The 16411-nt window shown below is 41.0% G+C and overlaps 1 protein-coding gene across 4 annotated transcripts in view; it reads right to left on the reverse strand.

Moving 5' to 3' along the window:
• fstl5 (follistatin like 5) overlaps positions 1 to 16411 on the reverse strand; it is a 76342-nt gene that overhangs the window by 17397 nt on the left and 42534 nt on the right. For 2 of the 4 annotated variants that reach the window (XM_088991221.1, XM_088991219.1), the window contains exons 7-10: positions 12437 to 12606; positions 9077 to 9197; positions 6529 to 6690; positions 5643 to 5777 (exon numbers count right to left, since the gene is read on the reverse strand). In XM_088991221.1, the coding sequence (XP_088847347.1) occupies positions 5643 to 5777; positions 6529 to 6690; positions 9077 to 9197; positions 12437 to 12606 (588 nt within the window). The remainder of the gene's footprint in view (positions 1 to 5642; positions 5778 to 6528; positions 6691 to 9076; positions 9198 to 12436; positions 12607 to 16411) is intronic. The other 2 variants (XM_088991222.1, XM_088991220.1) reach the window with 1 other exon arrangement.

Below are 16411 nucleotides of genomic sequence, written 5' to 3' on the forward strand. Positions count from 1 at the left end.
GTTGTCAAAGCAGCAGCCTAGCCAAGATGCTTTGCTTGTTGTTGTTTGAACACCAAACAAAGTCTTGTAGACACACATTCAAGCGAACGCATCCGTACTGGACATTAGTATTTACCATTAGTAAGTACAGGCAACATCCAAGTTACGACCGGCACGAGTTACGACTACCCGTACTTACGACCACGACTGCCAGATCCCCCGCAACACACAATCAGCCGGCGACGCGTACTACAATTTTGGCCAGCCAGCATGACACACACTCGCACAGCAATCTACTGTGTGACTACACTCAAGACAGTAGTTATGCAGTGCAGATACAGTCTCCTGTAATATTGTACACTGCTTTTATCTTTCGGCGTTAGGTTTCTTCAGCCGTCATCTGTACAAATTTGAAGGTTTCGGACGTTTCGCCTCCTATCCAAGAGGCTTCGTCAGCGAACTAAACTATTATTATTATTATTATTGTTGTTATTATTGTTATTGTTATTGTTATTACATATAAGAAATAATCCAAACAGATTCTTACTCATTTCCTTTCTACTTATGCGACCTGATATGGTTTACCTCACGCGCCCCCATGACCGAATCATCTTTCAACCTAAGGAAATTTTAATGCTTGATGACTATGAATTAATGGCCCATCTTTCTGTCCTGAAAGGCAGCAGACCTGATCATTATTTGATTATTTTCTTTCATTAAAGTCATTTGGAGGTGGCTAATGACCAATAGCGATGTCACACCAGAGCTAGAGTGCTTCGGATAGGTCGATGCTTTGAGAACTGCGACCTCAATCGTTAGTGTGTCCGTCAGACTACTTCAAAGGGTGAGTCATTTGACTGTGTTTTAGTTCATGGATTGATTATACTAAGATAACCTTGTTCCTGTTCTTGGTCACTGAAGAAAAGACAAGACGGACGGCGGTAGCGGTGATAAAGATGTAGAGGTTTTCTTTGGGTTCGAGGAAAAGGTTTCTTCAGCCGTCATCTGTACTTCTTTAATGGAAGTCTTCAGATGACAACTGAAGACTTCTTTGAAAGAAGTACAGATGACGGCTGAAGAAACCTTTTCCTCGATGGACCACTCTTGTACGACTGAGAGCTTTTACAGACGTTTTCTTTGGCAGTGACCAAGATCAGGAAAGAGTATATCAAAGGGACAACTCAAGTTAGAGGGTTTTGTAGAGAAAACCAGAGAGGTCAGAGTGAGATGGTTTGGACATATCCAGGGTAGAGAAAGTGAAAATATTGGGAGAAGGACTTTGAGTCTTGAACTTTGAGTCTTGAACAGGCAGGAGACCGAGAGGAAGACCATAGAGGAGGTTTATGGATGTTGTAAAAGAGGACATGAAGGTCGCTGGTGTGAGAGAAAAGGATGCACAAAACAGGGTTAGGTGGACGCAACTGATTCGCTGTGGTCACCCACGAAGGGTAAAGCCAAAAGGAAAAGAAGAAGAAACATGTTCTTTCTTCATAACTGCATGATTGGAATAGACAGAGTAGAAGTTTATCATATTTAAAAGTTAGCCCATAATGGAAACACAGAGAACCCTGGGGTCAATCTGAGGTGAACAGACACAGCCTGTTAACCTGTCATCTACATGGAGGAGATCTAGCCGTGGACTGTAATTTAGTACTTGGTCAACTCCTTCATATGGACTAATTTAGGACTTGGGAAACTCCTTCACATCAAGAGGTCATTGGCCAGGCTACAATCTATCGGTTCAGGGAAAGGACAACCAATTAAAATGTCTACGTTCTGTTGTTTTATAGTTGTCGGTGCTTGGGCTGTCCAGAGGCGTGGTATTCAAATCAAAAAGACTATGTTTTACTAATGTATCACTTCAATTTGCATATACTCTCAATAAATAACTTGGCAGGCGGCTGTAGAAGTTGGGCATCGGTCATGAATGGCTGCGTCCCCTGGCGGCAGTAAAAGACAATCTTCTTGTGTTCGAGCCTTTGTCCACAGTGTCCGACCGAATAACTCTGACACTGCACTACCTAGAAAGTGAGGTTAACCTTCAACTAAGCGGCAGCTTGAAACCATTCTGAGCCTCTTTTTCACTATCTGACCAATTGCTGCTTTATCTGAAGCAATTTGGCTTCACTTCCAGCTAAGATCAAAAATGTCTGAATCCGAATTTGGGTCACTGTTCATGGCGACGGATGAAGAAGCAGTTTAAATGTTTTCTGGATTTGGTGCGCGCGGATCTGTAGCACCTGCCTGAGGGGAGTGGCTAGAAAAGGTGGTGGGCAGGGTGCGGAGGGTCCAGTAGGATTTTCCACGCCCTTGTTTGCAGTGTTCTCGTCCTCGAGAGTGGCTAGGGCGGTGCTAATGATTTTTCCCAATGGTGGCTTCGCAGTTTTATGATGGTTTTACGATGTCCAAACGTGTGCGCAAAGATGTTTCGGAATGAGAACCGGAGGAGATGCAGCTACGTTCTGAATTTGCAAAATCGACGCTACGTCCTTAATGTCGACCTTCTCTACCTATTGTCTGCCCATTTCCTCCGTCAACCCATTCCCGTCTTTTACTTTCCCGATGCGCCGTCCAATTTGCGGGCCAATTGGCACTGATGCTAATCTTTCCTGCTGCACTCGTTCTTGCGCTGAGAAAGAGACAAAGCAGCAGGGTCAGGCGTAATCTTTCCAGAAAAAAAAAACTAGATTGTCAAGTATGTCCCCCTTCTGTGCTCTCTTGCGTATCTTTTTCTACTCATTAAAAAGCGTCACAAAAGGGGCGGATGCGTCATGGGCAAAACGAAAGACGGGAAGAACAATGGCGTTTATGTGAGAGCTCGCCGGGAGATGGAAACATAATAGAAAAAGAGCAGAGTCGTAGAAGCACCATGTTGATGCGATTGGTTGGAAAGACTGCGGCTGCTGTGCCGGTGCCAGAGGCCCGTACATCAACCTCAGAACTCAGTGCTTATAAAGAACGCAGCAGTAAGGGGGGTTGGTTTAAACATTCAAGAGACGTGCAGACGACACAGAGACAGTGACAAAGTGGATAGAAAACAGTGACATTTGGACTCGTTTCAACTTTGATAGTTCAAAGGCAGAGTGTAGACTGCAAGGTTAAAATATGTCATCAATCGGGCCCCACAAATAACCCGCACAAGCCATCGTAGTACACTTGATGCAAAAAGCTATCAACCCAGTTAAACAGAAGACAATTGATGAGGAACTAGATACAATTATGGTAGAGAAAAAGCACCTAAAAGGGATCATTCCTCAAGATGGTGAAAGAAGAAGGCTACGTTCCTCATCTAGTGTTTAATGCTGATGAAAGCGGCCACTCCATTCCATCAAGCCATCAACGACCTTCACAAAGGTCAATAAAATGACTTTATTATACAGTACAGTTTATTCTTTCATTATAATACCATAGCACATTTATTATACATAAAATAAGGTATATTGTGTGTGCTTATTTAGTAGAAAATGATGTTTTATGGGGACCTGGGAACGGATTATTCTCATTTTAATGGTTTCTTATGGAAAATAAATGTTCGGGAGACAAACGTTTCACTTTGCACACACTTTCTGGGAACCAATTATGTTTGTGAGCTGAGGTATCACTGTAAATAAATTATTATTATTATTATTATTATGTACAGTACAATTTATTTCTTTAATTACTATACAATAGCACATTTAACACACATAAAATAAGATCTATTTTGTGCAGTTTTGAGGCTTATTTAGTAGAGAATGATGTTTTATGGGGACTTGGGAACGGATTATTCTCATTTTAATGTTTTCTTATGGAAAATAAATGTTCGGGAGACACACGTTTCACTTTGCACACACTTTCTGGGAACCAATTATGTTTGTGAGCTGAGGTATCTGTGTTATTTCTTTCGGTGCTATCTTGAAGGTCATTTGACGACTACGGACATGACGGCAACGAAGCTCTTCACGTTGCGAACGGTACAACGTAACAAAGGCTCGTGATTACAATGTCAAAAAGTCTTTGGGCGGGTTGATACAACACGCGACTTTTTTCAGCCCACTGGCTTTTCCAAGCCGTCGCTATGTTCTCTTTTTCCCGCTGAAGTCATTTCTTATCTAACGGACCTTCACTGTGAGTCATAAAGTTTGATGGGGAGGATTTGAGAGCAGTGGTGAGAGCAGACGACGACCCGCCGGCATCCGACGGTGCTGACGTTTTGACGAGAAGGAATGTGCTATGGCTTCACGATGCCCTTAAAGTCAGCCAGTCATGTCCCCGGTAATGAAACCATGTTTTTTTTTTAAGAGAAGTGTAAACACAGCAAAAGATGCACAGCTAAAAACGAGACTGTTAAAGACACCAAAAGTAAGGTAAATAAGGTTCAAATAAGACCACTTTCAAACATCTGACGCTGTCTTTCGCCCACCAGCCAAATGGCGGCTTTCCTTTCCTCATGAAACAGTCTATTTTTAAGATAGCGAGTAAGTCACAGAATACAGTGATACCTCAGCTCACAAACTTAATTGGTTACCAGAAATTGTGTCTAAGGAGAAAAGTTAGTCTGCCAAACATTTATTTCCCATAAGAAACCATTAAAATGAGAATAATCCGTTCCCAGGTCCACATAAAACATACATTTCTAATAAATAATCCTTAAAACTACACAAAATATACTTTATTTAATGTATAATAAATGTGCTATTGTATTGTAATGAAAGAAATAAACTGTACGGTATAATAAAGTGGTTTTATTGACCTTTGTGATGGTCGTTGATGTAGTTGCCTCTTGATAATATCCCAGTGAAGTTGCCGTGCTTTCTCTGCGATAATCAGAATCAGAATCAGAATCAGAATCAGAATCAGAATACCTTTATTCGTCCCGCAATGGGGAAATTTGCATAATAATAATAATAATAATACATTTCATTTCGAAGCACCTTTCAAAACTCTCAAGGTCACTTTACAGTCACAGGATACATTTTTCTGTGGGTGAGCAGTGGCAGCCCGACGCGCCAGCGTTCATTCAACTCGGAAGTAACTTAAATAGAGAGAAAGCTTGCCAGTTAGCTAATAGATAGATAGCCATATAGTGAATAGCTAGTCAGCTGGATAGCAAGCCAGCGAGCCAGACAGCTAATAGATAGCTAGCTAGATTGTCATTTTATTGACCTTTGTGATGGTCGTTGATGTAGTTGCCGCTTGACGATATCCGAGTGAAGTTGCCGTGATTTATCTGTGATAATATCCTCACTCACACTGTCCCTTGCTAGCTGCTTTTTGTTCATCCAAATCAACAGAAGTTTTTCAACCTCTTCTATTGCCTGAAAACGTTGCTTAGACAACACAGAAACACACTTAGCCACACGTAGCAATGGTCGACTTAGCATACTGGTACTGGGACGCTAAGTAACACAAACACACACCTCGTTTGTGTTTTTCTTCTGTTCGACCAATTTTCTTTCGGTTCCTCTTTGACTGATCACGAGCCTGCGGTGGGGTCTTTTTTGCTCCCATAATAGCAAAAGTACTCCACTTGATAACAAACCACACCTGCACTCAGAGGGGGTGTGGAAAACTAGTCCGCCAGCCACCGTGGCGCTGTTCGACCGTGTGGTTTGGTGTTCCTCCGCCGAAAACTATTTTGTTGTTAAGATCTCGAACGGACGCACGGCGCCATGTTGACTTACGGGTTTTGCGAGCGGAGTCCTCCACAAAGAGCGAGGAGATGTCCTCGTCAGCTCCCGCCTGATTTCTAGCGACGCAGGTGTAAGCGCCGGTGTCCTCGAAGCGCACGTTGCTGATGTGAACCTCGCTGCCGTTAGCTGGATGCACACACACAAACACACCAGTTTAGCAAGACCGGCTACATTTCTGTGAAAATCGCACAATTTAAAGTTGATAAATAGCAGTCATAAATACAAAGTAAACCTCCTTAAATTACATAAATTCAACTCACTGTCGTCGCTAACGTGCTAGGCTAAAACCAAACTAAAATGGCAAGCAAAATGCTACCTTGCAGGGTGAGTTGCTTGGATAGTTTAGCTACATTGGGTATTTTAGCTAGATTAGCTAAATGTCATTGAAAATGGCATGATTTGAAGTTGAAAAATGGCAGTTATAAATACAAAATAAAACCTCCTTAAATTACATAAATTAAACCGACTGTTGTAGCTAACGTGCTAGGCTAAAACCAAACTAAAATACAAGCAAAATGCTACCTCACAGGGTGAGTTGCTTGGATAGTTTAGCAGCCTTAGCTAGATTAGATGAGCTAAATTTCATTGAAAATTGCACGATTTAAAGTCAAAAAATGGCATAGATTCAAAAAAAATTTGTAGCTAACATGCTAGGCTAAAACCAAACTAAAATGCAAGCAAAAGGCTACCTTGCAGGGTGAGTTGCTTGGATAGTTGAACTTTAGCTAAATCGGGTAATTTAGCAGGTTTAGCTAGATGAGATGAGCGAAATGTCATTCAAAACCGTTGAAAAATGTCAGATAGAAATAAAACAAAAAATAGTCGCTAACATGCTAGGCTAAAAGCAAAGTAAAATGCTGGGCTAAATGCTACCTACCTTGCAGGGTGAGTCGCTTGGATAGCTTGTGCGTGATGTCCAATCCGTTCTTGAGCCAGTTGAGTTGCGGTCGGGGGACGCCTTCGGCGTGGCACCGGAGGCTGGCGGTGACCCCCGGCTCCCTGGCTTGGCTGCCCGGGTGCACCCGGAGGACAGGTGCCACTGGAACGGGGAAAAAAGGCACAAAGGTCAAGAGGCTGGAAAGCTTTCAAGTGGCATCTCTCTCTCTCTCTCTCAAATTATTTATTTATTGCTTTGTTTGTTTGTTTATTTATTTATATAGATATGAATGAAAATACAAAATGACGATACCATGTGGAACTTCTGCCTGGTTGGCAGTTGTCTGTTTGTAATTGTAAAGGGTCTTGGTTTACATTGGATGTAAGATTGCATTTTTCAAGCATTGTTTATGGTAGATAAAAATATATAGAGATATTTTTTTAATATGCTTTCTAGACAGTATGCTGGATTTAACACTACAAACCAAGCCAAGCCGTGCCATCTTGAAATGTACAGTCTCATTGAATAAACTATCAGCATTCTATTAGTATCACCTCTTTGGTAAACTTTGCTGGCGTATTTCGAAGTGTCAATCAATGCTTTTCGTGTGTTTTGCAGCAGCCTTTGATCGTGTACCTTTCTTACGCAGAGAAATGAGCGAGGGAAGCATTAGGGGGTCATTGACTTTGTTTTCTGGCTTCTTATCGATTGCGGGCAACCTTTTGTCGCCAAGCAGATAAAGCGGAACGTCTCACACTTGACTTGAAACTTAACAAAAATAACATAAAATAAAATCTTTACCCGGTGGTGTTGGCAAATCACCCCCCAAAAATTACAAGTGTAGCACTGATATTCATCAAATGCATTTTTGCATTTGGAACAGGAGGAGGGGATTAATTTTGGTTAATCCGGCAGCAAAAAAATAAAATAATAATAATAATAATAATAATAATAATAACAATAATAATAATTGCAAAATAATTGAATGGAACAGGAGCACAGAGAGCAAAAGGCATGCAAAGATAGCAACAAAAAAAGTTTTTAGGTAGCTCAGTGTTTTGTGTTTGTTATGTTTTTGTTTCTGTTACATTTTTGTTTTTATAATAATAATAATAATAATAATAATAATGTTAATAATAATAATACATTTCATTTCTAAGCACCTTTCAAAAGCTTTTCTGTGGGTGAGTAGCGGCAGCCTTCACGCGCCAGTATTCACTCAACCCGGAAGTAACTCAAATAGATAGAAAGCTGGCTAGCTAAGATACAGTAATAATGATAATACATTTCATTTATAAGCAGCTTTCAAAACTCTCAAGGTCACTTTACAGTCACTGGATACAGTCGCGAATAGATAGCTAAAGGATAGCTAGCTAGACAGCTAATAGATAGCTAAGTAGCTAGCTAGCTTTTTCACACACAAATATATACACGTCTATAAGTTTGAAAATACACCATTGATTGGGGGTGCGCCTTATATTCTGTAAAAGTGTGAAGAAAAGCCTTTTTGAGCTCACGGTTTGAGCGCCAATCCAGATAGAACGCAGACAACGCGCACTGCGGGCACGCTGCAACATGTATGTGTATGTGTCGGCATATATATATATATATATATATATATATATAGCGTCCTTTCGCCTAATTGACTTTTGGAAAGCGTCAAGTGGCTTCGTCGAGCCCCCCCCCCCCCTTTCCGGCCACGTGAAATCCATCGCGGCGACGCTGAAAAGCTCCAATCGGAAATCAATTATGAGTGGGAGTCGACGCTTTCTCCCGGGCGTCATAAACAGAACAATTGGTCGTCTCCCCGTAGCGTTTCAATTAACCTCGCACGGATCATCTTTTGAATGAATGCTAATGAAGCAGCTAGCTAGCTGTCTGTCAAATGAAAAAGGAAGTTTCCTCCACTGCCTGCAAGCTCATTAGGCATAAAGGCGACGGCAGTGACTCCAACAGCAGATTGACCAGATGACCTTTACCATCTCCATACAGAGCACATTTAACACCCAAAGTTTAGCCCAATTAGCAAAGTAGCAAAACTCATCACCTCATGTTCAACCAAGATGCATACATTTCATTTATAAACGCATTTCAAAACTCTCAAGGTCACTTTACAGTCACAGGATAGGTTTTTCTATTAGCTATCTAATTGTCTCGCGAGCTATCGATTAGCTATCTATCTAGCTTTCTGTCTATTTGAGTTACTTCCGGGTTGAGTGAAGGCTGGCGCGTGTGGCTGCCGCAGCTCACCCACAGAAAAAACTTATCTGTGACTGTAAAGTAACCATGAGAGTTTTGAAAGGCGCTTAGAAATGAAAATGTATTATTATAATAATAATGTAAATGTATAAATGTCTTATTATAATAATAATAATATAATTGTTATTATTACTATTATTATTACTGTGTAGTGCCTCTTTGCATTTTTTTATGATGATACTAGTGCAGCGTGTTTTACCGGAGACAAATTCCTAGTGTGTTATGCAATTATTATTTATTATTATAAGAACAAAAAAAGTCAAGTTAACGCAGAAGGCCTTTTACTTACCGTCCACGTGGAGAGCGTGCGTCTGGAAGAGTTTTTCGTAGCCGTCGGCGTGGCAGGTGTAATTGCCCGTGTGGGTGATGCTAACCTTGGTGAAGTACAAGGAGCCGTCGTCGCCAAAGTCCTGTTTGAGGTCAAGACAAAGGCAAGCGTGACATTGAACAACCGGGTTGCAAAATATTTTTTTTTTTGCTAAAGAATATGCAACGTTTTTCCTGGAACAGCTAGTTTCTTTCTCACAAAATGCATCTTTTTTCCTCACAAAAACTGTACTATTGGGCAAAAAAATGTGTCACTAGTGAAAAAAAGTGAAGAAAAAAAACAAAAAATAAAAGTGAGAAAATGGATAGAAAACGCAGTGAAATTGGGACTCGTTTCAACTTTATTGATATTGTTCATCAAGGCCTGGGAACGAAAATGAAGATTGAGAGCGAGTGGGTTTCAAAGCAACTCCACGAGGTTTTTGTGCATGTGTGTGTAAGATGAGCTTTTTTCGCATTTTTTGGTTGTTGTCATTTCCATTGTGTGTCCACGTGATACGTAATAAAGTCAAGAGCACGGCAGTCGCTGAAGTGAAGCTGCGGATGTAAAACATGAAATCTTGATGACCCTTCAAATGAGTTGGCCAGCTGTCCGCGCTCATCCGCCGACACCCTCGGGATGAAGCGTGACGCATTTAAACGCTCCATTTTCACACTTTACATCACGCTCGTGAAAAAAAAAAAAAACAAGATGGAACAAGAAAGTGAGAATTAAAAGTATTTCTTCACGTAGCGCTGATGCATTGACGCTAGGAGTCAAAGTAAGCAGGGGGGAGGGGTTATGGAAGGTTTAAATACAGTGATATCTTGGCTGACGAACTTAATTGGTTCCCAAACAGTGTGTAAGGCGAAAAGTGTGTATCCCAAACATTCATTTCCCATCGCAAATCACTAAAATGAGAATAATTCGTTCCCAGGTCCCCATAAATCATCATTTTCTACTAAATAAGACTTAAAACTACAATTCATTAAGTTCGTAAGCCAAGGTATCACTGTATTTATTTTTAGGGTTTAGTAAACCATACTCACACCCTGCTTAAATTGACTCCTCGCGTAAAGAGACAGGCAGACGACAGTGAGAGAGTTTGAAGGCAGAGTGTAGACTGCAAGGTTAAAATATTCCATCAATCAGACTCCACAAACAACCCGCACAAGCCATCTGTACACTTGATGCAAAAAGCTATCAACCCAGATAAACAGAACACCATTGATGAGGAACTAGATAAAATTATCGCAGAGAAAGCACCTATGAAAGAAAAAGGCTACGTTTCTCATCAAGTGTTTCATGCTGATGAAAGCGGCCACTCCATTCCATCAAGCCACCAACGACCATCACAAAGGTCAATAAAACCACTTTATTACACAGTACAGTTTATTTCTTTCAATATAATTCCATAGCATATTTATTATACATAAAATAAGGTATGTTTTGTGTAGTTTTAAGGCTTATTTAGTAGAAAATGATGTTTTATGGGGACCTTGTAACGGATTATTCTCATTTTAATGGTTTCCTATGGGAAATTAATTTTTGGGATACACACTTATCGCCTTACACACTATCTGGGAACCAATTACGTTCGTAAGACAAAGTATCACTGTAACACGATAAACAAGATAACATCTGTCTATTCACTATCAATTATCCATATCGGTCCCTCGGGCTCTTTAGCCTTTAGCGGTTTTTATCAACGTTTCCTGGTATCCACGCTAATCCCGGTGCGTGCGCCAGTTGACAGGAAGTTGACCGTAGCCTCTCGCCGCTGCGAAAAGTCGGCTTATGGCATAAATCCATCCCAGCGTTGCTGACCGTTGCATCATCACTCAAAGCCGTCAGCTTGGAAGCGTCCGTTTTGATTGGTCGTCACTCAAGCACATGTGACAGACTAAACTGGTTGGATTGAAAAAAGGGCTTGCCCACGAGAGTATTTAAACAATCACATCAAAATGGCTTGATGTGAAGAAAATGCTGTGGATTGATGGCTTGTCAATCAAAGGCATGATGGGAAATTTACAAAAGCAGGCTGCCTCGTGACTGATCGGGATGTGCTCCATCAATTGAGATTTTCTCTCCCTTCTGTAAAAAATAATCATTTTTCGACACGTTGGGGGGTTTCTCAACTATTTTCGATCGGTGATTGTCTGATATTGACCATATTTGTACTGATGTAGACATTATCGCATATTTCTGTATCATTCTTTTTTAATATTGTGTATCGTATTTCTCCTCGATACAGTAATTGAATTGGATTGGATTAGCCTTTATTAGTCTCGCAGTGGAGACATTTCCATTTCATTTTCAAGTTATTAAAAGGATGACGAAAGGAAAGGAAGAAGTAGAAAAACAAAATAATGGAACTCCTTAAAAAGAATATCTTCAAATATGCACCAAATTAACACTTTGTTTAAATCGCCCTTTAAAAAAATACCCTTAAAAATGTAATTGTTGCTCTTTGTTTCTATTGCAAAGTTAAACAAAAACAAAATTTAAAGAACAACCGACACCATTTTTTAGTTTCCTAACTGACATCAGAAAAACGTTTTATGGCATCCAAAACTGATATTTTTAGTCAAATGCAAAACACCAATAAAAATGACAAAGTGTCCCAAAACGACTTCAAAATGACCCCGAAAATGGCGAATTTCAGAAGGTCCCGCCCCCTTGTTGGTGACGTCACTATTGGTCACACACTGCCTTGCTCCAGAATCAAAACAATGGCTTCAGAGAGTTCAGATTGGGAAAAGATGCTTTCTTGTGACTCATCCAGTTATGGCTATGATTCAAATAGTTCTGAAGAGGAAAGCATAAATGTTTGCAATCGATTCAAGAAGTCCTTCCGTATCAATTCGAGTCGTCTGGACTCCGATGTAGCGCCCAGAAAATGCAAAAGATGGCGTATAAGCGCTGTCGGAAATGGGCTGATTTGTCCGCTGGGAATTTGTGTCAACGTATAACTTCGTTATGCGTGTTAGCGCAATTGGCTGCGACACACAACAATTCACCATGGCGTTATTTATGTAGTTTTCCTTCTCATTTCGCCATCAACACTGTGTTTTCAGACGAAAAAAAGTACCCAAAATGCATTGTGTGTTGCTTTCTCGGTCACGGGTGTTCCCTCCGTGACATCACGTAGGGAATGGTCATCAACCCGAAAACAAGACTTCCTGAATATTCAGCCTTACAAGGTAAAATGTAGCTCTATGCGCTGGAATCTTTGTCAAATGCGCTCAGTAGAAAATCATTTGAAGTGATTTTCCACATTATGGACGCAACTTGTCCGAAGGTGTCGGTTGTCCTTTAACCGTGTCTTGATATCAGACTTACGTTGATATCGTTGAGGTTCAAGGCGTTGAGATACTGATTGTTCCTTTTCCACAGAATGGGCGGGCGGCGCCGACCCGTGATGGCGCAGGTCAGGACGGTGCTTTGGCCCACCGTTACGGTCTTCACCGTCACCTTCTGGTCGTCCGGGAGGTCCAGCAGGTAAACATCTACTGACCAAAGGACCAAAATGAGTCATGGAGGCCATCTTGTATTTTGTGGTTGAAGTCGAAGGTAAAATAGCAGCTAATAGTCTCGATCCATCCTGAGAGAGCAAAACGTGATCATGAATAAACGCAAGGTTAAAATCACAATCTTGCTATTGCAATTTCACGAGAAACAAGAGTTCAATAATTTAGCAATCCCCGAACAACTGAAGAAGTCAAGTGTACTTGGACCAAGGCTAACCTCGGTTGGATTGTTCATGTTGAAACGCGGGACAATCTTTTGTTTCTTCAGCCGTCATCTGTACTTCTTGCTAGCAACCACTCATTTGACGACAGTGAGCTTAAAATCTTAGCAAAAGAAAATAGATGCTTTGAAAGGGGAGTAAAAGAAGCTATATTGATAAAACAGCAAAACCCTTCACTTCACTTCACTTCACGCCATGGTGGTTTAATTTGGATCGTTCCTACAATAGACTGATTAGGCAACATAGGCTTAGTTATGCTGATGAGGTGACACCAGAGCGAATGGGGCAATCAGGGCAGTCGTAGACCATAATCAGTCAGGATAATAGAAATAATCAGTGGAGCCGCAGGCAGTAGTCCTCTGCTCCCCTCAACCTGAGAGCAGGGACCTATCATAGCAGAGTCCGGCACCGCCATGTCTGGACAGTAGGGATATATATATATATATATATAGGGCCGAAACTACCAGCAAGACTTTAGTTTGCTGACAAAGTTTCTTGGATGGGAAGCGAAACGTCCGACACCTCGAAAGAAGTACAGATGACGGCTGAAGAAACCTTTTCATCGATGGATGGACCACTCCTGTACGACTGAGAGCTTACACAGAGACAATTATTATACATAAAAAAGGTCTATTTTGTGTAGTTTTAAGGCTTATTTACTAAGAAATTAGGTTTTATGAATGGCTATGAATGGATATCTTTTTGCGTAAAGTGTCTCAAGGAGCTGTGGGTTGTGCATCTTAGAAGCAACACATGCAAGCAGACACACTCGAAACTTTATTAATAGCTGCTTCCCTTGCTTGTAGGTTCTCTTCAAAATGCATGAAGCACTAAGTGAACTCACTTGTTTCTAAAGCCTCCATCTGAGAGAGGGCCTGCTTTCAGCTTTCTCTTGAAAACAGACTCCGTTAGCGCTGCCCCTGAAAGGCTAAAAATCCCAAGCTAAAGACCCCCAGTGCATTTCCGCCTGAACCTTCTCCTGTCTGGGCGACCTCGGCCAATGGGAGCAGAGTACTTGAGAGAACGGCGAGGCTAACGGCTAAAACGGGTAATCTCTCTCTAAATCGCCGGGCGGATCACAGCCAAATAAGAGGATTAATGACGCCCAGCGCTCCAAACCTCCACCACCTCGCCACGAACTGTCGTTCGGGGGTGCTTCCCGTGCGGCTCGAATGAGTCAAAAGATGAATAGTTCAATCGGCCAGTCGCATCAAGTTTCAATCTTGATATGATCCTATTTTCCCGTGTATAAGCGCCTTTCAAAACGCTCAAGGTCATTTTAAAGTCACAGGATATTTTTTTCTGTGGGTGAGCAGCGGCAGCCACACGCGCCAGAGTTCACTCAACTCGGAAGTAACTCAAATAGATGAACCAGCTAGGTAATAGATCACCAATAGCCAGCGAGCTAGATAGCTATATAGCTAACCAGATAGCTAGATAGCTAATAGATAGCTAGCCAGCTAGACGATATATCTAGCTAAAGATCTTTTTAGCTAGCTTTTGTAGCCCTGGCTAGCTAGATATCTATATCTATGTATTTATCAATGGATTTATTTAACTGTTTATTTAATTAGAGTAGTGAAATTGGCTTTTTTTTTACAATACAGTTATACAGTAATAAAAATCGAAAAAACAAAATATAAAATGATAAAAATGACACCAAAAAGACAAAATCCAACTTCAACGGACAGTTAGGATGGCGGAAAAAAATCATTGTCAGCGCCCTAGCCACTCTCGAAGACTTGCACACTGCGAAAATCCTACTGGACCCTCCGCACCCTGCCCACCACCTTTTCCAGCGACTCCACTCAGGCAGGCCAGGCGCTACCGATCCATGCGCCCCAAATCCAGCAGACATTGAAACAGCGTCTTTCCCCAAGCCATTAACTCTCTAAACAGTAGCCCAAATGGAAGTGTATAGTGCCTTTTTTGCTGATGATACTAGTGCAGCATGTTCGACCGGAAACAAATTCCTTGTGTGTTTTACATACTTGGCAATAAAGATGATATAAAGTGCATTCTCAGAATTTTTTTCTTGTCTCTTTTGCTCAAATAATTGCAGATATTTTTTCACAAATTAACATATTTTTCGGTATATAAGGCGCACCCAAAAGCTTTGATTTTCTTCAAAAGATGACCCTGCGCCTTATACGTATAATAATCGATAATATGAAATATAAAATGATGAAAACGACACGAAAAGGTAAGTCGAACATTTATAAATAAACTGTACAGTAAACAGTTTTGTATACAAGTACAGTTATACAGTAATAAAAATCCAAAATATAAAATGATAAAAATGACACTAAAAGTTCCCAAATGTATACATGAACTGTAAACAGTTTGCTATATAATAGTATTCAATAGAAAACGCTGCTTAAAAACAACAGATCGACATCGTGCACTACTATCCTGTCGTGTAAATGTCACGTCGGCCATTTTGAATGGATTTCGATTTGCAACACTCAACATTCAACAGTAGCCAAAATGGAACTGTATAGTGCCACTTAGCAGTTTTTTTGACAACGATACTAGTGCAGCGTGTTCTACCGGAAACAAATTCCTTGTGTGTCCTACATACTTGGCAATAAAGATGATTCTGATTCTGATTCTGATTTACAACCGCTTGACTTACGACCGTTTTGTCGGAACGGAACCCGGTCGTAACTCGGATGCTACCTGTATTTCAGAATCAGAATAAGAATCATCTTTATTGCCGAGTATGTAGAACACACAAGGAATTTGTCTCCGCTAGAACACGCTGCACTAGTATCATCATCAGAAAATTATACAGTTCTACTTGGGTCACTGTTTAAAGAGTTAATGGCGACGGGGATGAAGCTTTTTAAATGTCAGCTGGATTTTGTGCGCATGCATCGGTAGCGCCTGGCCTTCCTGAGGTGAGTGGCTGGAAAAGGTGGTGGGCAGGGTGCGGAAGGTCCAGCAGGATTTTCCGCACCCTTGTTTCGATTGTTGCAGTGTGCAAAGTACTCGAGAGATTTCTATATGATGATTGGAAAAATGGTTTTATTCATTGAAGGTGTGCCTTATATCTGGAAAAAGTTTGAAAATACACCATTCCTTTGGGGTGCGCCTTATACTCCGGCGGGCCTTATACACCGGAAAATACGGTACATTAAAAAAAATTCCCTTTCTCATCCTGCACTACTACACATGAATGAAAAAATATCCTGTGATAGTAAAGTGTCCTTGAGAGTTTTGAAAGGAGCTTATGAATGAAATGTATTATTATTATTACTGTATCTATTAGCTAGCTAGCTAGTTTTCTATCTATTTCAGTTACATCCAGGTTGAGTGACCGCTGGCGCGTGTGGCTGCCGCTGCTCACCCGCATAAAAAATATCCTGTGACTGTAAAGTGTCCTTGAGAGTTTTGAAAGGTGCTTATAAATGAAACGTATTATTATAATAAGCAGAGGCAGAAGGACACCGTGTTTGTTTACGGAGTCGACATACGACTGCAGCACAAGATACGAAGACTTCCTGTCGCCAAATTCAGATGTCCCATCGGGGAAAGTGATTCGGAAAAAATAATCCTCTCTGAGT

The sequence above is a fragment of the Hippocampus bargibanti genome, linkage group LG02, assembly GCF_051943395.1.
Source record: "Hippocampus bargibanti isolate YZ-2025 linkage group LG02, ASM5194339v1, whole genome shotgun sequence".
Classification (NCBI taxonomy): domain Eukaryota; kingdom Metazoa; phylum Chordata; class Actinopteri; order Syngnathiformes; family Syngnathidae; genus Hippocampus; species Hippocampus bargibanti.